The sequence below is a fragment of the Taudactylus pleione genome, unplaced genomic scaffold (genome assembly GCF_031769625.1).
Source record: "Taudactylus pleione unplaced genomic scaffold, aTauple2 ptg000206l, whole genome shotgun sequence".
Lineage (NCBI taxonomy): Eukaryota > Metazoa > Chordata > Amphibia > Anura > Myobatrachidae > Taudactylus > Taudactylus pleione.
In genome coordinates, this window is record NW_028284608.1 from 4468861 (window position 1) to 4496437 (window position 27577).

At 44.3% G+C, this 27577-nt stretch overlaps 1 protein-coding gene across 2 annotated transcripts in view; it reads right to left on the minus strand.

Moving 5' to 3' along the window:
• PSME4 (proteasome activator subunit 4) overlaps window positions 1-26500 on the minus strand; it is a 139959-nt gene extending 113459 nt beyond the window's left edge. Inside the window, exons 1-3 of one of the 2 annotated variants that reach the window (XM_088477998.1) lie at window positions 26145-26500; window positions 4975-5115; window positions 4347-4463 (exon numbers count right to left, since the gene is read on the minus strand). In XM_088477998.1, the coding sequence (XP_088334124.1) occupies window positions 4347-4463; window positions 4975-5115; window positions 26145-26347 (461 nt within the window). In that variant the 5' untranslated portion in view covers window positions 26348-26500. The remainder of the gene's footprint in view (window positions 1-4346; window positions 4464-4974; window positions 5116-26144) is intronic. The other variant, XM_088477999.1, reaches the window with a different exon arrangement.
• Window positions 26501-27577: the final 1077 nt, after the last annotated feature.

Below are 27577 nucleotides of genomic sequence, written 5' to 3' on the forward strand. Positions count from 1 at the left end.
TAGTTTCACTTTAAAAGGTTCATCTGGCAAACCAGATGTATAGGATAGGATATAAATAGCTGGCCTAAAAAGATTCGAAGACTCCAATACATCAAGTGTAATACACCTGTGTTCTCCTTTCATTAGCAGCCCTGACAACCCTAGTGTGTGTGTGTGTGTGTGACATTAATGGCTGTGCTTCTCATGTTCTTCATGTTAGCAAAACACAGCCAAACACATAGGTATTCTAGGGCTGTAAGAGAAAGAAATTTAAAATAATGTGGGATTTTGTCTGTTTTTACAATCTCCCAGAGATATAAAAGCGCTAAGCATTGGAGAGCTGGAACCACCTGACACTCAACACGTGGACAATTCCGGCCAGGCATTCTCAGATGAAAAGTTACGTTCTCTTGGTTACTTCTTGGAAACATTATGGTAATAGAATAAGCGGTAAATGCGTTACCTACAAAGAAGGTCTTAAAATGATGGGCCCGATTCTGGGTCGCACTGAAAAGCACATCCAGCCTCTATTGGTGGTCACCCGCCTGCGACTTTTTACAAAGAATGCTGCTGCAAATTTCTTCCCTTGTGTACATCCAACTGGCCAAACGTGCAAGGACTGAGGTGCTCACTTTTAGCATTCGCGCACGTTGCAATACAGATTAGTGGTGTAAAAGATGGCACCGTCGAAACTTGCACCAGCCCTATGGCAAGTGCAGGTTCTTCGTCTGACCAAGGCCTCCTATGCCTGCAGCTGTGCCACTGAATGCAGTCACTTGCATTGACACACACGTGACACTCCCATAACACACCCACAGCACAGACCACTGTTTGAGTGCACTACTGGCCTGGGGCATACATGACCCGCTCTCCTGGTACTTCCAGGACACTCCTAACCTTGGGGGCGAGTCTCCCGGTTCTTGGAAAAGTGTAAAATTCTCTCGCAGTCCGTAGACCACGGACACTTGTCAGGTGAAGTGGGCAGTGCGTGGAGCATGCGAATGTGATGCAATATAAATCGTGTCACCGTGGTGCCACAAAGACAGTAATTGGAGCTAAATGGTCAAGGGGCGGGGCCACGTGACAACCATAACTGCACCCTGTCCTCATCCCACCACAATCTCCCTCTCCACGAACTTCCTGGACAGGGACTTGCCGAAGTCAGCAAGTATGCCTGGGAGCGGGTGCAAATATGGCCACTGGGAGCACACTGGTTTATTTACCATTCAGCCAACTTTGCATGAGACCAATGCCCTAGACCAGTGGTAGCCAACCTCGGTCTTCAGGAGCTACCAACAGTTCACGTTTTCCAGACCACCTAGCTGGTGCACAGGTGCAGTCATTACTTACTAACACATTTGAAAAGATCCACAGGTGGAGCTAATTATCACATTTGTGATTCTGTGAGGAGACCTGCAAATCATGCACTGTTGGTAGCTCTTGAGGACCAGGGTTGGCTACCCCTGCCCTAGACGGTAAAACAGCAGCTAACAACAAAACTAAAGACAATGGGCCTAATTCAGAGGTGGACGCTAATCACATCACTGCTGTGTCTACATATGCACCGGATCTGAGTAGATACGCAAATGTTGCAGCCACCGTCTTTTGTAAAGAGACTCCCACAACTTCTCGGATGCGCCACTTGCGTTCAAAGACACATCAGACGAACTTTGGTCGCACCACCAGACATCTGTGCAACCTTAGAGTTGCTCAGAGGTCTGATGGTGTGACCGCTGTTCTTCCCTTTCTGTGTCATTGTACTCAAGTGGCTCAGAATGCCTGTCGCGACTAAGCCACCGGGGTTGGTACACGTACTCGTCAGTCACTGGTTCCAAAACACCCAAATCCACAATATGACCGTCGTCGAAAGGCCGTCACGGCACAGACGCATTCACAGTAGTCAAGACATCGGCCTACCGCGAAAATATCGGCATTGCGTCCACCTCTGAATCAGGCCCAATGAGAGCTTATAAAAAAATATATATATATATACACACACAGCGGGTAAAATAAATATTGAACACATTAACATCTTTCTCAGTAAATATGTGTGTAATGGGGCTATTGTAATGACATTTTCACCAAATGTCAGCAACAACTCATGCAATCTACACATGCAAAGAAATCAAACCATAGATGTCAATAAATTAAGTTGTGTTTAATAATATGAAATGACACAGGGAAAAAAAGTATTGAACACATGAAGAAAGGGAGATGCAAAAAGGCATGGAAAGCCAAGACAACAGCTGAAATCTATCAGTAATTAGAAAGCAATCCTGCCCCTTGTCAGTGCAAATTAATATAAGCTGGTTCAGTCCCAACTGATGGCCTATAAAAAGGTGTCTCATTACCAAGGTAACACACAAGAAACATCTCATGATGGGTAAAAGCAAAGAGCTATCTCAAGACCTTCGCAACCTTATTGTTGCAAAACATACTGATGGCATTGGTTACAGAAGGATTTCTAAACTTCTGAATGTTCCAGCGAGTACTGTTGGGGCCATAATCCGGAAGTAGAAAGAACATAATTTCACCATAAACTGGCCCCGACCAGGTGCTCCTCGCAAGATTTCTGACAGAAGAGTGAAAAGAATTATCAGAAGAGTGAAAAGAATCAGAAGAGTGAAAAGAATCAGAAGAGTTAGCCAAGGACCACTTGTGGGGAGCTTCAGGAAGACCTGGAATTAGAGGGTACAATTGTTTCAAAGAAAACAATAAGTAATGCATACAACCGCCATGGCCTGTATGCACGCTCACCACGCAAGACTCCATTGCTGAAGAAAAAACATGTTGAAGCTTGTTTAAAGTTTGCTGCACAACATTTGGAAAAGCCTGTGAAATACTGGGAGAATATAGTCTTGCCAGATGAGGCCAAAATTGAACTCTTTGGATGCCATAATACACACCATGTTTAGAGGATAAATGGCACTGCACATTACCCCCAAAAGACCATAGCAACAGCATCATGGTGTGGGGCTGTTTTTCAGCATACGGTATTGGCATAATTCATATGATTGAAGGAAGGATGAATGGAAAAAATGTACCGAGACATTCTTGATAAAAATCTGCTGCCATCAACCAGGATGCTGAAGATGAAACGAGGGTGGACATTTCAGCAAGACAATGATCCCAAACACACAGCCAAGGACACTCAATTGGTTTCAGAGAAAGAATAAAGCTGGTAGAATGGCCCAGCCAATCACCTGACTTGAATCCAATTGAAAATCTATGGAAAGAACTAAAGATCAGAGTTCATAGAAGAGGCCCACAGAACTTTCAAGATTTGAAGACTGTTTGTGTGGAAGAATGGGCCAAAATCACACCTGAGCAATGCATGAGACTAATTTCTCCATATAGGAGGCAGATTGACGCTGTCATTACCAACAAATGCTTTAGTACAAAGTATGAAATAAATTTCACTAAGCGTGTTCAATAATTTTTCCTTGTGTCATTTCACATAAAAAACTTAATTTATGGACATCTATGGTTTGATTTCTTTGCATTTGTGGATTGCATGGGTTGTTGTTGACATTTGGTGAAAATTTCATTACAATAGCCCCATTACAAATAAATTTACTGAGAAAAATGTTGGTGTTCAAGACTTATTTTACCCGCTGTATATGATCGAGGGGACGCCAAAAACATTGTTTTCTGACCAATGATTCTCAGCCAATCCAATCTAGTTTATCCAAATGCACAAAAAGATCACAAATCATAGACACTGAACTCATGTTCTGATATTTCTGACTGTAGATAGACAGTAATTGGGTAGACATCAGATGTTAGACAGACAAAAGTTCGACAGGGACAAAATGGTCAACACAAAAATGGTCTTTATTTATTTATTTTTTTAGGGTTAGGTACTTACCGGAGAGTAAGGATTAGGCACTAGAAGGGACGGTTAGTGTCAGGCACCTACCCCAACGGTTAGGGACCAGGAGGGGGTTAGGGACCAAGGGGAGGGTTAGGGTGAAGATTAGGGCTAGAAAATAAAACAAACAAACAAAAAAATCATGTGATCATTTTTGGTGTCGACCATCCTACATGTCGACCTATTGTCCGTTTAACATCTGGTGTCTACCTAGACATTGTCTATCTAATTACTGTCAATCTTATACCGCACCCTTTCTGCGTTACATGCAACTAAAAGAAACCACGTGCAAGAAACGGAGTCATACATGGTCGAATACACGTGTCGTAGATTACTTGCTGAGAGGAGGCCATTTCCCAACCATTAGCAATCACATTCTGTGCCACTATCAGCGTGTCTTTAATGCATCCTCTCAGGGAAAACAAGGTAACTGCAGGCTACATGTTCATTTTTAATAGAACCAGTGCAAGAACCAAAAAGGATTTTATTCACTTACTTGGGAAACCAATTAAGACCAAGGTGCTCCGTCTTAGAGTACAATATCCTCTCCAGCATTTCATACAATGGTCTCCAGGGTAACTGCAAGTCTTCACGTGAAAGGAGCTCTTTTTTTCTGCAATCGGTCAAGGAAAAGCATACAGCATAAAACGGATACTGTATTTCTAAAAACTTTTTTGATATTGGTCTACCAGAAAAGCCAATACACAGGGTCTTAAAAGGGGTTTTCCACTTTACATTAAAGTTTTATCAGACTCTCTACCTTCCATATAAGAGTACTTTGATGGAGGGCCCACCCTGGAACACTCAGTATCTATTGTGCTTAAGAGGTTCCAATTCGGATATCCTTCACCGGGGCATAATCTTAAACCCATCCTCGGTACATAGACTGCTATCCCCCCCCCCCGCCCCCACACCACCAACCTCCCGGGAAAAGACTAATCTGCACAATAATATATGAATGGCACCTAACCGTAAGCTTATTTTGATATTGTGATATTAACTGTAAGGCAACATAAATTGTATATATCAAACGGAGAAGAACGTACAGGACAGCTTTCCTGGTTTGCAGAGGGATGGAACACTGAACAGCGAATTGACTTAAATACGATAAATCTCTAACTTACTTCAAAAGGCTTATTAACAAGCGCGCAAACCCTTGCATCATGCTGATCTCCAACTTGGGAATAGTCACCAACTCGTACAGTAACTTTACGAAGAGGACGTGGTCTTCTTTACTAAACTTCCTGCCAAAGAGCCGTATATACCTGCAGACACAAACAGCACGAGTATATGAAACACAAATACATCACCGTATAGAATACTAATCACATATTTCGTTTCACTTCTAGAAGAATAAATGTATGCAATACAGACAGCATGGAAGGTGGGGTGGGGTGGGGATTTACATTGCTCTGCACAGTCAGCTCAGGCTGTCGTGACTAATGCTTTGCTGTAATCCTGATTATAGATCCAGCAGCAGAAATATGTATGCTGGAGAAACCTTCAATTACTCCAAATCTAATATATAGATATACATACATAAATACAGTATAAACATACTGGAGAGCAATATGCAAATTAAGGAACATGTCTTTTATAGATCTTCAATGACGGCATGCTGTGGGATCCATTAAACAAATGGAAGGCGTAAGTAATTTTGGGGCAGATGCATCAAGCTGGCTTTTGCACACAAAAATTTTGTTCAATTAATTATCGCATGATAAATGCGATAACATAGTATCAGTTATATGTATTAAACAAGAAATTTAAGTTTTTTTTCATGAAAGATGACTGCGATCATATTCTATTTCTTGAAGATCGCATAATCTCTGTCTTGCCATTGAAGAATAGTAGAAGTGTATCATTCAAATTGCGCAAAAGGTTTATCAGCGTTTCTCGCTCCTGTTTATCGCATGCCTCAGATGGCGTAGAAATAGTTTTTCATAAGAAGAAGGTTTAGGAGAGGGGGATCTGAGAGACCACTTGTGATTGGGAAGACCTGCCACGTTCCTTGGCCTACTTATTACTAATGAACAAGGAGCATTCATCACAGTCCACTGCATTTGAACCTTCAATTATAATTATTTCACATTTGTAACTGAATCCACAATGTACGATACATTTAGATTGATTAATTAAATCAAATTAGTCTTCCTCCTCCACGGAGTGACAGCACAAGGGAACGGTTTGTTGTTGTGAAGATAGCGCACGCTCCTTCAACACGCAATTTCATTTATTTTTATTAATTTTCAGAGGATACACTTAACTTGTTTAAACCTTGTCAAAAGAATATCTACCAAAAAAAAAATGGGGTTTTGTTTTTAAATTGAATTTAGGAGAAACTTAACTAAAAAACATTTTTTTTTATATAACCACCACAAAATACTTTGAGAGTCATTCTTTGCTATCGGTCATTCCAAAACCGTAAAAAGCAGGATTCAACGCATGAGTTTTCATAACCTGCACTTAAAAATTATGTTAAATAAAATATATATATATTTTTTAAAATTTTTGTAGTGTAAAACTATACACAAATAGTAGTAGTAGTAATATTATCATCATCTAATAATAATAATGGCATACAGTTTGAAAAATGACAAACTCTTCAAAAATTTAATTAGCCATGAGACTTACCGTGGATTTATTATATCCCATGTAACTATTTAATTACTGACCGCGGTAAGCCCCTCAGGAGGGTGCGAACAGAAATCTGCGTGAAGTGCACCCTCAGGGCTTACCGCAGGACATGGGGCTTACAGCGGGACAAAATTGAATAGCTGTGGGTACGGTACTTAACCCAGGAGCTAAAACCCACACTAAGTGAAGCAGCTAACTGTAAATGTCCCTAAATGTTTAAAAACACATAATTGAGATCTGGTTATTACATCGCACCTTATCTATGGAAAATGTTATGTTTTGAGGAGTGCAAGGGGATATTGTTGTGTTATCACATGCGATCAGACTACTAAGGGGGAAATTACTTAAAACAGGGGACTCACCTCTTTCATATATGGTTGTCCCAGAGTTAATGGATGTTTCCAGGTGCCATGATTGGGGTGTGTGGAGGCAATATGTGGCCTTCACATTTTTGATATATACGTGGGGGACAAGTTCCACTCTTCGTCCACACTCAAGGGAGCAGCTGGGCAATACGGTTCAACTGAAAAGCAGCAGGAGGTGTCTGTACGAAATAGACACCTCCATGCTGCATCTGCGATCCGAGTGCAGCATCTTTAGATCACAATCCGAACCATCGGTCGCAATGGGAGCTCATTTGGCCAGGCTGCGTAAGTTGTGCCTGGCCGGTACCTGGCACCTTGTGAGGCCAGGAAATCTGCATCCACCAGAACAGGCCCTGGCCTTGTCAATCAAACTGCAGCTTTGGGAGATCTGCACGCAAATGTGACCATGAGTACAACCAAAAGTATGAAGTCAATGGGACTGACATAGAGCAAAAAAGCAAGTCCATTTGCAGAGCGTATCTTCTTATTTTCGCTCTGTGCATACTCTGGAACCAAGCATATGCGGTGGCGAGCAAAGCAGAGCTGTATGCAAACCGAACAGATCTCCAGTTGCAGCTGAAGGTGGCATAGGAAAAGTTGAGAGGGCATATCGACAGAATCGCGGGCAATGCATAGTCATGTCTATACGTAAATATGCCCGTTCTCAGAAAAATCCTGTGCACCTAGTATAAGGCTGGTACAAATATGCACTGGTAATTTCAACTTACCACACCCAGGACCTGATTCAGTGTAGCTCGCAGAAAGTGAGAGCTCGCTCTGAATCTGGGCAGCCGTTTTTTTTTTTTTGTTGTTTTTTTAAACCGGCATCCTGGCCACTCGCTAAGCTGTGTGTGACCACCCACAGCTTTTGCGAGCGGCCGGGCTTACATATATATGTATATGCATATATATATATATGCATACACATACATAAAAGCACTGACAATTTTCCCAACAGGGGAGCAGACTCACAAAATTACTACCACAGATAGTTTGAAACGGTTTTCAAGTAAGAACATCACAGCACATACAGCGTAGTACGATAATAATAGTGTTCATAGAAAGTAAAGAGGCTACTTCCCACGCACATTTCAAGAACATTGTTAGGTAATAGGAAAACATTTAGCACTTCTCCTTTGCGATTAAACAATTTAGGACAGCCCTTCTTATAGGAGAGCAAGATGAAGAGTCGTTTCAGCTAACAAGTACCCGGTAATTTTCACCCAACAGGAGCACCCACGCTGCAGGGGTTCAGGTTCACAGTATGAACCAGTCTGTCTGGCCTGAGACTGATCTATTGTAGTATCGGGACACTATTGCTCGATGGCCCATGCCAATAGCCCAGGCAGTCTAGTGCTGGTTGAAAAAAGTTGGGGAGAGGACTCGGCCAGATTGGGTTTTTAATGTATGAGAACTTCATTTAAAAAAAAAGCCAATTACAATGAGTTTAATGCATTTAGGGGCATATGTATCAAGGCTTGATGCGAGATAAAATTGTGAGATATAGATCACCAACCAATCAGCTTCTAACTTACATTTTGCAGGCTGTGTTTAAGAAATGATAGTTTGGAGCTCATCGGTTGGTGATCCATATCTCACAATTTTATCTCGCATCAAGCTTTGATACATATGCCCCATAGTGCACACACTGGACGCTCCATAGATATGAATTGGCTACTGAAAGGGAAGGGAAAAGTTTCATGTTTCTTGCATTCCGAACGCATCCGCTTACAATCAACTGAAGATTGAATAACACAGCAAATGCCTATTAACCTTACAGTAGTCATGACTGCATTGTACTCAAGGTCAACTCTAGTGAACAGTAAAAGGGAGTGGGATACACGATTTCATACCAGAGGACCACGATCAGCAATGCCAAAGAATGAATACGCCCACATACCATCATCTACTGTTTGTTATGCTCAGAAAAAGGAGCATTTCTGTGAGTGCAAATTGCAATGCAAATTGTGTTTTCAAACTGAAGTGATACGTATCAGATGAAAACATTGATACTGATATTATCAAGCAGAACACAGCAGAGAGCACTAATGATTTGCAAGCCACCTTATAAATTGTAAATAAATAACATGGCATACATGGTGTTTGCATCTAAAAATGACAGCATCTGCAGGCTTTAGCAGGCTCTGATGTGACAAGCTGGGTGGATCAGATGGATGAATATACCCACCAGTGCACAGAATGGGGTTGGTCACTCATGCTTCCTAAGCAACTCAAGTGGGCTTATACTTTGCCGTTCCTGGGCTTTAGGGATTCCCTCTTAACGAGATTATGCTCACTGCATTGTAGGCAGGGGCGCCAAGAGGGGGGGGGGGGGGAGCGAGTACAGATTACCCGGGCCCGGGCTTTCTGAGGGGTCCAGCGCCGCCCCCGCCCCCTCACAGCAGCCCAGCACACAGCGTGCGCTGAGCTGCAGTTGGAGACTGCTTGTGGTTGCTGAGCAGCAGCCACGGCAGTCTCCTATGCCTGTGCGGGGGAGCGATCACACTGATCGCGCCCCCCCTGGCTTTGCGCCGGGCTGAGGGGGCTCAGAGCGCCCCCCCTCCCCAGAGCGCAGCGCCGCTGCAAATCTTTTTTTCCTATCAGCAAGGGGGTGTGGCCACATCTCCCACTATTAGGCCACGCCCCCTATTACCGGGGCCCGCCAAGGCTCTTGGCCGGCCTGATTGCAGGAGGGTAACTCGCTACCACCAGGCTCATACACCAGTACCTGGAACCACTTCTTCCCGAGTACAGGGGAAAATTCAACTGAACGCAATGTTGAATAGTGTCATGAATAAGTGCCTGGTGCTATTCAATTGCCTACATCGCAACCAGCACTGAAGTCGGGAGATGCAGTTTACAGTGCCTAATGCCAGGGGTTTAGTCGCGGTAATCTGCATTCTCTGACTTAAGTGATGGCGTAATGCTGTTAGTGCACGTGGTAAGCCCGAAAATAGCATTGCTTTAGTCCAGGGGTGGGAAACCTTTTTTCTGCCGAGGGCCATTTTGATATATACTGTATAACATTATTTGTGGGCCTGGTGCAGGCCATGCCCCCTCCGTGTGAAGTCACACAGGGGCAGGGCCACAATCACAAGTGATTACAGCAATGGCCGGAGCATCCTGAGGATGCTCCGGGGAGCTGTAAGGGCAGTGGTGTGACAGTCTGAAGCGTCCTAAAGACGCTCCAGGCGGCACGGATGCATAGATTCTGGCTGCAGGGTGCCATTCTAGCACCCTGCTAGCCAGATGAGGCTAGCAAGAAAAAGCTCAGGGGGCCAGACCAAATGATTCAGCGGGCCTTACACGACCCGATAAGCAAGATAAGCATTTGGTGCACATCTGATAATTACAGGGTACAAGCAGATGCAGCCGTCTTGAAACAAGAAAATAATGATTAGCTCCAAACAAAATGTTTAATGACAATTATTTCTAGTTAAAAGGGACTAGAAATATCACAGCAAAAAGACTTTCTTGGAAGTTCAAATATGACACAAACCTCTAGATGGTAAAAGGGGATGTAGTTAGCACAATTCCGTTCCGACAGTGGCATCCCGACTGTCAGAACACCAACTGTTTGTGGAGGTAAGTATTAGGATTAGGGGGAGGGTTATGGTTCGACATTAGGGAGAGAGTTGGGGTTAGGTTGCGGGAGGGGAGGGTTATGGTACGGGTTATAAATACTTAATCTGTCGGCATCCTGACCGCCAGGATTCCGTACCCAGCTGATAAAAGGGGATACACACACACTGACGTTACAGAGCCAGTTTTATACGGTTTCAAAACACATTGACGGGGGGTAAACCAGCCCCCTGCATCTTTTAACCAATTAAGATTAGTTCACAAATATGCAGAATGTTTGTACACATTGGGGGTGATTTAATTGTTTATTGCGCCTATAGCTCCCGTCGAAAGGGACTGGGAGCTATGCAATACTTTTGGGACACTTAGTCCTGCGCTGATCGTATTCTCGAGGCCAAAAGCATGGGATTAGCTGCATATAGCGGCTTCTCCCATGCTAAGTGTTGGGCGCGCGCGCGCTGCAGTAAAGCCACGCTCAGCCCCAAAGCACTACTTTACGCAGATTTCTGGTCATACCTCAGGAGGGTGCGAGCAAAAATCTTTGAAAAGTATTGGGTGCCCAAAACAATTGAATTAGCTCCCAGCCACTTTAGACAGGAGCGCAATCAATTGAAACGTCCAATTATTATTAATGCTTTCCCTCATGATAGAACTATTGCAATTATCGCACAAATGAGATGTGCAGATTTTACAGCATCTACTCTAAAGGCTCCCTAAGGGTGAAACTAGTCAGAGGGCTACTCCCAACTTTCATTTGGTGCTGTAGCACCATCTCCGTGCCATATACACCAGTGACATGCAGTGAGGTCAATGGCTGGGGAGGAACACATGTAGATAGGTCTGAGTGCTGGGAGTCTGTCTCACCCCCTACTCACTGTAACTCTCCCCTCACTACACTAACCTTCAATGTCCATTGAATATCCTACCTGCATCACTGTCTTCTCTTGCTGCTGCTGATGGGGGTCCGATCTCTAAACACTGCAGTGCACTACCTTGTCACATGGCACATCCAAGGTGTCCATCAGTACTCAAGGCACACCCCACCCCCATACTAAGAGGCATGCCTCTATTAGCTCTCTTTCCGTGCAGTTTTACTGCCCGTGGTGTGGCCCCGCCCCAGCTCTGCAAGCACAGTCTAACTATACAGAAGAGAGGCTGAGCTGTTGCTGCCTCATCTCTCATCTCCCTGCAGTCCCAGGTAGCTCCACAAAGCTGGTGAGTGTTAACTATAGATATGATTACAATAAACAAAGGTTTATAAAAGTTATAAATATCTTCTTTGTATTACTCTCACCATTTTTATATTATATCTCAGGAGACTGCACGTCCGATATACACTGGACCCAGACAACAACTTGTCGTCACTTGTTTGGATTTTTGCTGGTTTGTGAGCTCACATCAGGTCTTTCAGTTTTCCTTAGTAGCACTGGTACAGAGCACGGTATGCAGTCGGGATGCCGATGGTCTAAATGCCTACCGTCGGCACCCTGACTGTCTAATCCCGGCAAGTGTCTAATGACAGGCGTTGACATCCCAACGTCTGTCATTAGACCTACGCCGGGAGCCCGACAACTGGCTTACCGATCGAAGGTAAGCCGGGCGCGGACAGCCGCGGGGGGAGGAGGGTTAGGTTAGGGGCTCCTGGGGGGGACTTAGAGTTAGGCACACCCCCGGGAGGTTAGGGTTAGGCTAGGGGAAGGGGGGTTAGGGTTAGGCACCCCCGGGGAAGATTAGGGTTAGGAACCTCCCCGGGAGACTTAGGGTTAGGCTGCGAGGAAGGGGGGGTTAGGTTTAGGCACTTGGGGGTGGAGGTTAGGGTGAGGCACCCCTAAGGGAGGGTTAGGGGGGGGAAGGTTAGGTTAGTAAATAGAAAAAAGAAACCTGTCGGGATCTTCATGCGGCCGGCGGTATATCATACTGATTCCCAGAGCACATAGACTTGGAGAATGCGCTCTGCATGGATTCCCACTAAAGAATTAACTTTGTACAAGCCAGATATTATACCAGTAATACGGGACATGTGCAAGTACACCATTTTGTAACATATTTAACCAGAAAGCAGCTTTAAAGACTTGGATTAATCCATCACCTGTGGCAGGTATACAGACAGCTTAATTCCATTTACTAATCTGAATAATTTAAAGCGTGGTTTATAAAATACCTTATTTTAGATAATATTTATGTGATAACTAAATTGTTATTTGCTGTTTGTTTATTAAATGTTGTGTTATTGTTTAGCATTTCACGTGACTTGATGACATCATTCTGCCACACCAATACCTCTGTTATCGCACATTATAAGCGCAGCAGCACTCATTTGTTTTTTTTTCACCTTTCTTGTTAGAACGTTATTCCAGTGAGCGCCCATAACTCATAATCAGGGTGATGCAGCTGGTTTCACTACATGCTTTTAATTATATTTCATTGATCATTAATGCATTTGACCTATATAGTCATTCATTAGTGCCAGGACGTATAGGTTTTTCATCATATAGATATTGGTCTATAATTAGAGCTTGCCCTGCATAGTCACAGTGTAGTAACGGAAGAGATCAGAATCAATGCAGAACATGCCTACAAAGCTCAAACATGGATTTAATAATGACATTTGGGAATGAGGAACAAGTCATGCCAGAGATGTTCCTGGAAAGAAGCTGCGTCTGCCAGCGATGATATTCACATCACCTTATACGTGATTACACTCGTGCGCCTCATAAGCCTTCACATATCAGTTTACTATTGCTGTACCTATAGCGTACCTCCCAACTGTCCCGCATTCAGCACGACAGGCTTGTTTTTCTGGGACTGTCCCACCCGCGGGCCGCAATGTCCCATGGTGGTGGGGAAGTTGGGGGTGAGCAGCGGGTAGAAGAGATGCCGTGCGCATGCACGCGGCATCTGTTCACTAGTGTAGGGAGAAAAGAAGAAAGGGATAGCGCTTTCAGTGATCACGCTGAGCCCGAGCCAGAAGCGTGGTGAGCCCTCGAGAGGCCAAGTATCTTTTTTTGGTGGACTGTATGGGCAGGGTACCGCACTTATACCCTCAGTTCACGTCACTTCCAGGTAGAGAAACTGAAGGGGAAACATACCTTTCCGTGGGCAGAGGCACACATGGGGAGGCTGGGGCAGAGGCAAGTATATACATATAAAAATATACTGAGTGTGTTGGGGCAGCTCTTCATACTCCCCAGGGCCCGGCAGCAGTGACATCAGATCAGCTGCCTGTCATTACAGTGCGTTGGCTGCAGGGAGCTCAGTCGGCTCTGCAGCACTTTGTATATCGGTGTGGTGAACTGTCTCTGGACCTTCCGTGCTCACCACACTACACTGAGCTCCGCACGGCCGCCACACTGTAGTGACAGGCAGCCAATCTGAGTTTCTGCTAGGCTGCCTGTCACAGAAGTCACTCCATGCTGCCGGGCCGGTGAGCATGGACAGCAGCCCGGCAGCCGCCGGGCACCACCCACGCCCCTGGTAAAGATAAAGGCAGACACCTCCCAACAATCCTGGCGGCCCTAGGTGCGGGTCCCGGAGGCCGCCGCGCTGGGCTCACTATAGCGTGTATATGCAGCTGCTCTGTCTTACCCCAGCCCGGAGCAACAGTCACAATTAAACCCCCACCTGCTACCAGCTTACACTTACCTGAGAATGTCTTCATTCGGTGCAGGAGCTGTAGTCAGTAAGCCAGGTCAGGAGCCATATATGTGCGACGCCGCATGACAGGAAGGGCGCTAAAGCATTCCTTCCGCTTTTATTGGCTGCCGCCGGGCCAGGCTCAATCATTCGTACGAGGGCCAGGGATTGGCCGCAGCGGAGAGTGTCCCCGGGGACCCACCATTTTGTAAAAGTGAGCCCCCGGTCCCGGATATCGAGTAAAATACACGCTATAGCGCGTATTTGTGAACGCTGGCTTTTAGACAAACACAATAGTTTTATTAAAACACACAATGGGCTCAATTCAATGCGAACTGAATAGCGCTGGGAATAAGCTCCCGGAGCAATTCAATTCAGTGTGCTGCTAAGCCCGACTAAGGATTTCTTCTCGCATCCCTCCTGGGATGCGAGCAGAAATCCGACAAAAGTACAGACACGATGCTGTTTTCTGCCCTTATCGCGACGGAAACAGCATCGCGCCGGGAAGTTTAGTCGGAGAATGCCAGTCCTCGCGACTAAACACCCTGTTTAAGGCATGAGGGGCAGGAGAAGGGGCATTCCCTGACCTAACAGCAATTTGCATCGAATTGAATCAAGCCCAATGTGTAATGAGGGACATTAATATATAAAAATTATTATTACACGAAATCTACAGTGCCTTGTGAAAGTATTCACCCCCTTGGCTTTTTACCTTTTTGTTACATTACAACCGGTAATTTATTTATTTTTTAAATCTGAATTTTATGTGATGGACCTGCACAAAATAGTCTAATTTGGTGAAGTGAAATTAGAAAAATATATATAAAAAAAAGAATCTTTTATAAATAAAATTCTGAAAATTGGCATGTGCATATGTAATCACCCCCTTTGCTATGAAGCCCCTCAAAAGTTCTGGTGCAACCAATTACCTTCAGAAGTCACATAATTAGTGAAATGAAGTCAGTCTGTGTGAAGTCTGTGTCACATGATCTGTCAGTATATACACACCTTTTCTGAAAGGCCCCAGAGGCTGCAACACCACTAAAAAAGAGGCATCACACCATGAAGACCAATGAGCTCTCCAAACAAGTCAGGGACAAAGTTATTGAGAAGTACAATTCTGGGTTGGGTTATAAAAAAAAAAAAATTTCCAAATCTTTGATGATTCCCCGGAGCACCATCAAATCCATCATCAAATGGAAAGAACATGGTACCACAACAAACCTACCAAGAGAGGGCCGCCCACCAAAACTCACAAACCGGACAAGGAGGCATTAATCAGAGAGGCAGCACAGAGACCAAAGGTAACCCTGAAGGAGCTGCAGAGTTCCACAGCAGAGACTGGTGTATCTGTGCATGTGACCACAATAACTCCATAGAGCTGGGCTTTATTATTATTATTATTATTATTATTATTATTATCCTTTATTTATATGGCGCCACAAGGGTTCCGCAGCGCCTTACATAGTACATAAACATAGTGCACAAACATAGACATAGTACATAGACAGTTGAGCAGAACAAGAAAACAGTGTCATACAGTTTAAGACACTACAAGACAAGTACATGGTATATAAACACTGCTGCAACAGAAGCAGGATGGCAAAAGTCACGGGTTAGGTGCTTTTGAGTATAGAGCAGACAATATAAGTAAAGAAAGGATAAGCACAAGAGGAAAGAGGGCCCTGCTCGTGAGAGCTTACATTCTAGAGGGGATGGGCAAACAGACAGGGGTGACACAGATGGGGTAGACAGTGAGCATGGCACAGAGGGTTAGGATGACAGATGGGTGGATTCCTATTTTACAGTATGTGTGGAAGTCATTTGAATTAAGATTTATGCCACTGACATTCTACTTTAAGAGGCAGTTTTTGTCGGTGTCTGTGGAAAGCCATGGCTGTTATATCAGTTTACGTGAATTCTGATGGGTGGCTGAAGCCACTTCATGAAGGGCTATTTAGAGAGTTTGGTTAACGTATAAACCAGTAGTCTCAGGTAAATGTAGAAATTGGTAAAATGTAGTTATTGTAAAGAGATGTTCAGAAGTAAAATAATAAGTTGTGATCAAGTGTGAATTCTATAAGGCACATTTATTGATTTGGAGGGTGATGGGAGACATGTGAGGTTTGCAGGATATTTATTCCATAGTATATCCGCTGTCCGTGTGTGGGGCCTGGATTTGGTGATATGTCACCAGATAATAAAAGCAGAAGAATGGAGAAGTAGATATAGTTGTAGGTGTGTAAAAAATTTTTATAGTGACACAATGAGGCTGTAATAGTCAATTTTTGATGAAAAGAAATCTCATTAGTTTTTAGAGGAGGTGAGTGACTCAATAGGGCGGCAGTGTGCCCAGAGAGGGGAGATGCAGGGAGAGTTAGGGATGTTATATCCTTAGAGAAAATACAAAGGAGGGAGTTGAAAAAAAGAAATGTGTAGTACATGGTGAGTTTTAGGTTTGTTTTTTTTAGACAAATTTTAAAGTAATGGTATCTTAATCTGAAATTACCTTAGATGTTGGTCAATGTTTGTTCAACTGTTTGATTAACGGTTATGTAATCACACTTTGTGCATTTAACACTTGGTGTTTTTAACCCCAGCTGCAAACAGCCCCAGCTGCCCCTAGACTGAATATAAGGAGTGGTAAGCCTTGATTAAGACAGGCTACAACTGACTCAATTGGCCTGCTGATCAAAGGAGATAACTTGCTCTGAGTTGGAGCAAAAACCAGGCCAGATATATACCATAAACTATGCTTCACTGACCAATACAGACTATACAGGAAGAGAAAAAAAAAATAAATCTATGCAAGAGATACAGTCACATACATTTGAATCCACACACGATTGCAAGCATGAGGTTCTATGCAGAATATCGGTGCAATAAGCAAGATGAGAGTCACATACATTTGAATCTACACACGATTGCAAGCATGAGGTTTTATGGAAGAGTGGCCAGAAAAAAGCCATTACTTAGTGATAAAAATAAGAAGACACAATTTGAGTTTGCCAAAAGGCATGTGGGCGACTCCCCAAATGTATGGAGGAAGGTGCTCTGGTCAGATGAGACTAAAATTTTACTTTTCGGCCACCAAGGGAAACACTATGTCTGGCGCAAACCCAACACATCCCATCACCCCAAGAACACCATCTCCACAGTGAAACATGGTGGTGGTAGCATCATGCTGTGGGGATGTTTTTCAGCAGCAGGGACTGGGAAACTGATTTGAGTTGAGGGAAAGATGGATGGTGCTAAATACAGGGATATTCTTGAGCAAAACCTTGTTCAGTCTGCCTGTGATTTGAGACTGGCACAGAGATTCACCTTCCAGCAGGACAATGACCCTAAGCATACTGCTAAAGCAACACTCGAGTGGTTTAAGGGGAAACATTTAAATGTGTTGGAATGGCCTAGTCAAAGCCCAGATCTCAATCCAATTGAGAATCTGTGGTCAGACTTGAAGATTGCTGTTCACAAGCGGAAAACATCCAACATGAAGGAGCTGGAGCAGTTTTGCCTTGAGGAATGGGCAAAAATCCCAGGGGCAAGATGTGGCAAGCTCATAGAAACTTATCCAAAGCGACTTGCAGCTGTAATTTCCGCAAAAGGTGGCTCGACAAAGTACTGACTTAAGGGGGGTAAATAGTTATGCATGCTGAAGTTTTCTATTATGTTGTCCTAAATGTTGTTTGATTCACAATATGAAAAAAAACAAAAAACACAACTTCACAGTTGTAGGCATGTTCTGTGAATGAAATGATGCACACCTTCAAACAGTCCATTTTAATTCCATGTTGTGAGGCAACAAAACATGAAAAATGCAAAGGGGGGTGAATACTTTTGCAAGGCGCTGTATATAGCTGCCAAACTGAATAAGTCCTTTCCAATCCAAAAACCACTAAAGTTCTCCTATGATGATTTTCCAAATACGTATGAATGGGTGATATCCATATAATGCAAACTCTCACTTACTATTATAAAAATGTAAATTAGCAAATCCAGATCAATGTTACAGTTAGACCCACTTGTTGGATAATGAAAAAAATTATACCTCCTAGGCCAACAGTAGATATTAAGTGGATCGATGTCGGAGCCTCAATAGCACGACTGCAACGCACCATACAGTAACTGGGATCTTTAAATTGAAGGTGGATCAGTATCAGAGCATCAACTGCACAGCCGCAATACACCGTACAGTAGCCGGGATGTCTAGCCGCTAGATGTCTAAGTGCTTCACGTCTGCTCCAGCAGGTCTCTTACCTCACTGGCGGCACACTGGCAAGCCGCTGGCGTGATCCGCCCATGTAGCGGCAGTGGGAGAGCTTCCAATGCTCTAAGTGAGGAGCGCTGATAATGCAGATATCACAGGCGGTGGTTAAAGTCGCCGTCAATTCACAGCCGTGTGACAAAAAGGCTGGTTTAGGACTAAGCAGCTCATTCAGACCCGCTCGCTAAGATGCAAACGCTCGCTGCTGCCGTTAGTATCCGGACCCATTCAGAATGCCACATTATTGTGATTATTAAGTGCAGTTAAATTTAAGTCTATTTAATAGTAAATAATGTATATGTCAGCACAATATCTATTTGCAGGCGTGCAGATTTTAAATCAAAGTGAAACAATTTGTGGAGCAAGGTGGTGGAGTTTGTAGAGGAGCAGAGGTTTGAGCAGGGACATATTAACCGAGGAGGGGGGCCGTGTACACTCACCCTCCGGGGCCCCCTCCTCTCTCTCCAGCAGCCATGGCGCTGACAGAGGTTCAGTAGACTCCGGGCACTAGTCTGTGCCCGAAGTCTACTGCACATGCGCAGAACACCGGGAACATAGCCGTGGTGGCCATTTCCCAGGCGTTTTGTTAGCGTCTCCCCAGCCAACGTGGGACTCCGGAGAGGTAAGTATTAGAAAGTATGGGTGCAAGGTGTGCGGTGTGGGCCCCCCTGGATCCATTTCTAAAATGTTGTAGCCACATCTTAGAGGCGTTCCTTGCTGGCTGGAGGGATGCAGAGTCAGTTCCTTGCAAAAGGACTGGAAATGGTTGAGATAGTCTCATAACTCACATTTAAAAAGGTACACATCAGGCCTGATACAGAGTTAGAAATAAACTGTGCATAAATGAAGCATTCATTAAAAAAAAGTGCAAACATTTCCCAATACTCATTATATATATGTGATGCCAGATGGAATACACAGCGCCTTACATAGCACAAAAACAGAAGCCGTGCAAACAAAAAAAAAAATGCTAAAGACTTAATCTGGGTACACACTATACAATGTATTGTATAATAAATTTGTTCTGTTGCAGATCATAACGATATATCGTACGTATCATATAGTGGGCCTGATTCAGACCCGCTCGCAAGCGGGTCGATGTTGGCCCAGTGCGCATGCGCACGGGGGAGCCGGCTCCGTCGTGCGCATGCGCGAGACCCGGATAGCAACGGCCAAGCCGTCGCTCCGGGTCTCGCTACAAGGGGGCGCGCTGTCGATGGTGAGTGACAGCACGCCCGCTTTGGTGGGCGTGCCGGGGGCATGGCTGGCCAGACGGAGGCATTCCCATGGGAACGCCTACCGTCTAGGGCCGGCCCCACTGACATCACAAGTGATATCAGTGGGAGTGATTTCGGCTCTGATAGGCCGAAAGCACTCCAGGGCTTGCGGCAGACGAGACCCTACCACAAGGGTCTCGTCGCAAGCCCAATGGTCGCGATGGTCTTGACCATCGCGACCATCTTTTTGGCCGCTCGCTATAGCTGTGGGTGGTCACCCACAGCTATGCGAGCGGCCAGGAGGCCTCTCTAAAATTCAGAGGGACGGCCCTGATTCAGAGCGAGCGCTCTGTCGGAACGTCCGGCTCTGAATCAGGGCCAGTGTGTACACCTGAGCTGTTGTTCATCTCATTGTCCCATCTGCTGTGCTGCATGTCAGATAGGACAATGCAATGAATGACGCAGTGCAGTTACATGCACCATGTAACGATATATCGCACCATAGTTTGGTGGATCTTGCAGTGTGTGCGGAGCGTGCGCGACATACAGTCAGGTGCATAAGTATTGGGACATTGATAGAATTTTCATATTTTGGCCTCTATTCACCACCACAATGGCTTTGAAATTAACTAGACTTTCAGATTTCATTTGAGGGTAATTACATCCAAATCAGGTGAATGGTGTAGGAATTACAACGGTTTCTATATGTGCCTCCTACTTATTAAGGGGCCAAAAGTAATGGGACTATCAACTCAAAAGCTATTTCATGGACAGGTGTGGGCTATTCCCTCATTATTTCATTATCAATTAAGCAGGTAAAAAGTCTGGAGTTGATTCTAGGTGTGACATTTGCATTTGGAATCAGTTGCTGTCGACTCTCAATATGAGATCCAAAGAGCTGTCACTATCAGTGAAGCAAGCTATTAGGCTGAAAAATCAAAACAAACCCATCAGAGAGATAGCAAAAACATTAGGTGTGGCCAAATCAACTATTTGGAACATTCTTAAAAAGAAAGAACGCACCGGAGAGCTCAGCAACACCAAAAGACCTGGAAGACCACGGAAAACAACTGTGGTGGATGACAGAAGAATTATTTCCCTGGTGAAGAAAAACCCCTTCACAACAGTTGGCCAAATCAAGAACACTCTCCAGGAGGTAGGTGTATATGTGTCAAAGTCAACAATCAAGAGAAGACTTCACAAGAGTGAATATAGAGGGTTCACCACAAGATGTAAACCATTGGTGAGCCACAAAAACAGGAAGACCAGATTAGAGTTTGCCAAACAACATCTAAAGAAGCCATTACAGTTCTGGAACAACATCCTATGGAAGACAAAGATCAACTTGTACCATAGTGATGGGAAGAGAAGAGTATGGAGAAGGAAAGGAACTGCTCATGATCCAAAACATACCACCTCATCAGTGAAGCATGGTGGTGGTAGTGTCATGGCGTGGGCATGTATGGCTGCCAATGGAACTGGTTCCATTGTATTTATTTATTATGTGACTGCTGACAAAAGCAGCAGAATTAATTCTGAAGTGTTTCGGGCAATATTACATGCTCATATTCAATCAAATGCTTCAGAACTCATTGGACGGCGCTTCACAGTGCAGATGGACAATGACCCGAAGCATACTGCAAAAGCAACCAAAGAGTTTTTTTAAGGCTAAAAAGTGGAATGTTATGCAATGGCCAAGTCAATCCCCTGACCTGAATCCGATTGAGCATGCATTTCACTTGATGAAGACAAAACTGAAGGGAAAATGCCCCAAGAACAAGCAGGAACTGAAGACATTTGCAGTAGAGGCCTGGCAGAGCATCACCAGGGATGAAGCCCAGCGTCTGGTGATGTCTATGCGTTCCAGACTTCAAGCTGTAATTGCCTGCAAAGGATTTGCAACAAAGTATTAAAAAGTGAAAGTTAGATTTAGGATTGTTTGGTTTGTCCCATTACTTTTGGCCCCTTAAAAAGTGGGAGGCACATATAGAAACCGTTGTAATTCCTACACCGTTCACCTGATTTGGATGTAATTACCCTCAAATTAAATCTGAAAGTCTGCAGTTAAAGCACATCTTGTTTGTTTCATTTCAAATCCATTATGGTGGTGAATAGAGGCCAAAATATGAAAATTCTGTGAATGTCCCAATATTTATGCACCTGACTATCTATACATTGCACACTGCATCGCACTGTCGTATGGTGGGTACCCAGCGTAACAGTACAGAACATAGGATAAAAGCTATATAACCACTGTTGCCCATACAGTTATAATGCCAACAAAAAACGCTCTGGCTGAACCCAGCAGTTCGGTGCAATTGTTGGCTATGGGGAGGAGATGATGGTATGTGTGTGGTAAAGAGGGAAAACCACATGAGGGAAGAGGGCCTTGCTCGTTAGCGATTGCCATCTATAGGTGTGACTTCAAAATAGGTGCAGATGCTACCCACACAGATGGTGCACTTGCTGCAAAAGATACGCTTCTAAATAAGTGTATTTCGGCTTATGTCCAGAATTGCGCAGCCAGAATTTGCGTGAACACTGAGCTTTGCTACAGATGTGTCCACATGCATCTAGCCTCCTTGCACGTAAAACAGCTCTTCTAGTCGCGCCATGCCATGGTATGAAACCGTAGCGCAGAGCGTATTTTCCTTAATAATGCATCTAATTTGCAAAATGTTGGTAATAAAATGCACAAGCAGCTTATACTGAGTAAAACGATATGCAGCATGCTTATATCATTCTGTGTGTGTCTGCATGTGAAATGCTACGTTACAGTGTCACGGCAGCTGACACTGTAACATAGCATTTTGCATGCAGATACACCCGCAGTCGCACACAGAATATCGGCATGCTGCATATCGTTTTAATCAGCATAAGCTGCTTGTGTGTCCTATTCGTATTGCTTTACGAATAAGACACAGTTTAAGGGGAAAAGCTGCACAAAAAAATGCTCTTTGCTACAGAGTCACATGGCACTCACAAGTCATCGTGTATTGCGTCTTGTAGCTCATGAAGGATAATGTATGTGAACACATCTGTATGTATGTATGGCACTCCATGGTCCAATTCCCATATTCAATTACAAGTATAGATGCAATATAAATGGGTCCCACTCTGCTCTACCTGCTTTACATGCAAATGCAAAGCAAGTTCACACAACAAATTCTCAGAAAACAGGTGTACGTTCAACTCTGACCCAGCCACACTGTGGACCTCATTCAGAGGCGGTCGGAGGATGCAAGCGGTCGCTCAGAAACTGGGCGGCCACTTGCATCCTGACCGCCCGCCTCTGTTGCGGTCGTTAGGCTGTGGGTTAACACCACAGCTCTATCGACCGCTCGGGTGATGGTCAAGATGGTCAGAGACCATCGAGGCTTACGACGAGACCCTAGGGTAGGGTCTCACTTGTCGTAAGCCCCAGAGAGCTTCTGGCTCTGTCAGAGCCGGAAACTCTCCACTGACATCACTAGTGATGTCAGTGGGGCCTCCCCCAAACGGCAGGCGTTCCCATGGGAACGCCTCCGTTTGGGCTGCCACCCCCCCGGCCCGCCTTCCACACGGGGCGAGCTGTCAATCAACATCGACAGCTCGCCCCCTTTGGAAAGAGACCCGCTACGACCGGCTCTGTCGGTTGTAGCGGGTCTCACGCATGGCACGAGGGAGCCGGCTCCCTCGTGCGCATGCGCACTGGCAAAACATCGAGGCGGTCGTAGACCGCACGGCCGCCTCTGAATAAGGTCCTGTGTGCCTTACAGCTGCCTAATACTAAAAAAAATCTCACCATTAACTTAAACCATAAATGAGGAAAAACAGCAGTCATATAGGAAAAAAAAATATTTTTTATCTAATGAAATGAGGGGTTCTATGATGGCAGGGGGTTGGATGTTGTTGTGATGTATACTCTAATGCACAGTGCACCACTTGAGATACTCTCTGTCGCTCCGCAAATATAGGTGCTTCAAGAGCAGTGCATGTAGTGTTCATTCTAGCACCCTGCACCTGTCACAACTCGTGCAGTTCCTCTTTCCTGCCTGGGGTGTCACTCTCTGCTCTGGTTCTTCTAGCACACTATGGTCTGTATGGTGTGCTAGAGAAGAGAGCGACACCCCAGGCAAGAAAGAGGAACTGCATGTGTTGTGACAGGTGCAGCTTGCTAGAATGAAGACTATGCATGCCTGCACCGTAATATGCACTGGATTGCCCATCTAGTTGCACTGGGACAAGTTCAAGAGTTTGGTTCAGTGCTACCTGTGAGCTTTATAAAAGGGGGCTGTGTGCCTTTAAGGATCCTGAGATTTCATAAACCCCGGGCAAAGGAATAATGTAAACAAGAGCTAAGTTAATACGCGCATCCGCAAGTCTCCCCTCACTTCTATTTTAACAAGTTAATGTAGGAGAGAGGATGCTCCGAGATCAGTGGAGATGTAAGAACATTGCACATAAACATTACATCTTAGGCTGTTCTACTGTCCGCCATCACTGCGCCGTCATCCACAGTCACATCTAGTGGTGGGCAAAACGCGTCATTTAGGAGCCAGTAGGGTATGGGTTTCAACATGCGGCCATCCAGCTGCTGTGAAACTACAAATCCCAGCATGCCCGGCCACAGTTTTGCTATTTGAGAATGTTGAGATGTGTATAGTACCACAGCAGCTGGTGGTGGGGGAGCCATATGTTGTATACCCCCTGTAGTAGGATCTTTCAATGAGCCAGGAAACACGTGCATCCATTTATAAAATGCAAAGTACTCCAAAACTGTATTATTTTGGCATTTATTTTTTTTTTTATAGTTGTACTGGTTAGGACTTTTAGAACCCCATATAAACCATGTGTGTCCTGTTCTTGCATCTATCCATAGTGTCCAGCTCTCTGCCGCTGCCCTGTCAAAAGACAGAACTGAGGAGAGACGCGCCCCTTAACACAGGCCCTTCTTAAGAAAATAGCCTAAAGGCTAGTCCCATGCATGAAAACCCACTGAAAATAAAAACATCAATCACTTGGACCGTACAGTGTGTTCCACTGCTTTTACTAACACAGAAAACAAGATTAATCACATGTAGATTGTTTTTACACTCCAATGAAAGAATTCAAATATATTTATCTTTGCTGCACTTAAAGCTTAAAAACAATAGAAAGCTGTAAGCGACAGAAGTGTGAATGATCCGTGATGCACAGAAGCATCCCATGCATTCCGTATGCTTAATAGCAGAGAGCTGGCTGGAAGGAAAAGCCAGAGATGGCTAAATAAGGTAGGGACATCATCTGCAATACAGAAGATGCTCAGCTGTACAAAAGGTTGTATGTAAGAAAATATATATCATGCAAAGCAACTAAAAAAAAATTTTTTTATTTTTTATCTCTCACACCTATGATATACTCTACACGCTGTTTAAACTTGGGAACATTGGTATCAGTTTTCCAGTACAGACAAAAAAAATAAAATACAACATCAAAACTGACAGCGGTAATAGACTGACACCCAATGGCACATTCTGCAAGCTCCAAATAAAAGTTTGAAAACACAAGTATTGTGAAGCGTGCATTGGCAGAATCAACAAAGTACAAATAAGTCAAACACTGTAAACCGCAAACTGAAATCTACACAAGGGCTGGATTACATATGTACAATTTACAGACAATATACTCCCAGAACTGGCAACATCGTAAACCTCTCAGACTATATAAATACTATGGTGATCTACAAGTCATCAGACACTGAAGCAGTTGCAAAGATATCCATTCAGTTGTAATGTGGCCATTAGTCAGTAAATTGAGCAACATGGGATTTATTTTTAACACCCACTCTAGTAAACAAATCCACGGCTACCCTGATAAACACAATGACAACAGTCATCGGTATCATATCATTTTCGGTATTAAGTTTAGAAATAACAGTCATCATTCATACACTAGACTGCAAGGAGAAGGTCACATAGTGCAGGCACCACATAGTGATCATGTAGGTCATACAATGAGCTACACCCCTGCCATATTTCTTGGCCAATCCATAAGTATATATGTGTATCAAATGGAAGGTCGTGTTAGTACAGCATCAAGGGATATGTTTACATGCCACGTAAAAGCTTCAGAAGCCTATTTATAATCATTACCTATGGAAAAACATTCCAAAGAGGCTGAACACTGATACAAAGAGCATAGTCCATTCACTCATCTAGAGGTCAAATATTAAGTGTATCTCTCAAAGTAATGTATAGAGAGAGACGTGTTACATATAACTGTGAACAGTTGAAACAATTCTGTCGCTGTAGGTGACATCTACATTAACACAATACACAGTATATACAAACAATTTAAACACAACAATGTATACATATACACACTACATATACACACAATACACAGTATATACACAATTTAAACACAACATTGTATACATAGACACATTATATATATATATATATATATATATATATATATATATATATATACACACACACACACAAAATACACACAGACAATTTAAACACGACAATGTATACACACACACAATATCTACACACAGACATACATACATACACACAGACATACATACATACATACATACATACATACAATGGATGCACACTCACGTGTTTAGCTTCCTGCTCCAGAAGAGCACCCCAGGCCACAGCTCCCTCAGGTGCACAGCCCGCCCCAGGCTGCTCTTGATCTGCGCCAGGAGCTGGTTGGACTCCCGGTCCAGCCGGTCGGCATAGGGCAGGAGCAGGTTGTAGACGATCTCCTTCTGGGGAGTGAAGCCCAGCTGCTCCAGCCTCTGCTCCCTGGCGCCCATGGTGCCGAACGCCGGCCTCCTCTAGCTGTCCCTGCTGCGGATCACTGTGACTGACCCGTCCTCCGTCCTCTCTCCCCCAACTCTCTCTCACTGTCTCAGGCTGCCGGTGACGAAGCAGGCGGAGGGAGGGCACCGACGTCACCCAGGAGGGCTTCACCATGTCACTTCCGCCACTCTCCAAGCTTGGGTCCTGACGTCACCGCGATGAGTGGGGCGAGGGGGGGGGTATCACGTGGGTCAGGGGCTCAGTCAGAGGTGGCCTACTCTCACTCCTGTCCAGTAGTACTGTCTTGAGCAGCTGTTGTGTATACAACATTGAGCTGGTTGTATCCATACTACAGCTTTACTGTATTGTTTTTCCCAGTCTACTATACACTAAACCAGGAGTGGCCAACCAGTCACATGCAAAGAGCCCAAAAATATCATTAGGTATGTCAGAGAGCCGAGATCATGCGGGCGTAAGCGCCAAAAAGGGGCGTGTCCTTGTGCCAGCTAGGCCACACCCATGGTCAGTGTCGTCCCTCCACGCAGTGTCACTCTGTACGGCCCAGTCAGTGGCAAACGCAGGATTTCCTGAGGGGGGTTTCCAAATACTTAATTTTAGAGCTAGTGTGGCCTGTCAATGAAGAGGGCAGAATTGGTACTTAACCAGCTTTAATAAGCGTCATACAAAGTGTATTGTGTGTCATAATTCCAGCATATACAGGACCAGCGATCAGAGTAAGCCATTAGATGCATCAGTAGGCCATCCTGCCTGAGCTGAATGTATTTATTTTAGATGTGGGCACCATTCCAGACTATTGGAGCAAGTCCGGGAGCCTGGAGGAGCAGCAGAAGAACCTAGCACTGCCCTGGACATATATGTACATATTAACCCTAGTGTGTATGTGTGAGAGTATGTGATAGGGAATATAGATTGTAAGCTCCACTGGGGCAGGGACTGATGTGAATGGTAAGATATTCTCTGTAAAGCGCTGCAGAATATGTGTGCGCTATATAAATAACTGGTAATAAATAATAATAAATATTGGGCTCTATAGCAGTACATCTCTAACAGTGCATGTATTCCAGATCTCCTAGTTGGTGCACAGGTTATTTATTACTGGCTGATACATGTTAAAAGATCCACAGGTAGTGCTAATTATTTCATTTGTGATACTGAGAAGAACATGTAGCGATAGTAACATTCTATTATATTACTATTTCTATTGCGGTCATGGTGTGGTCTGG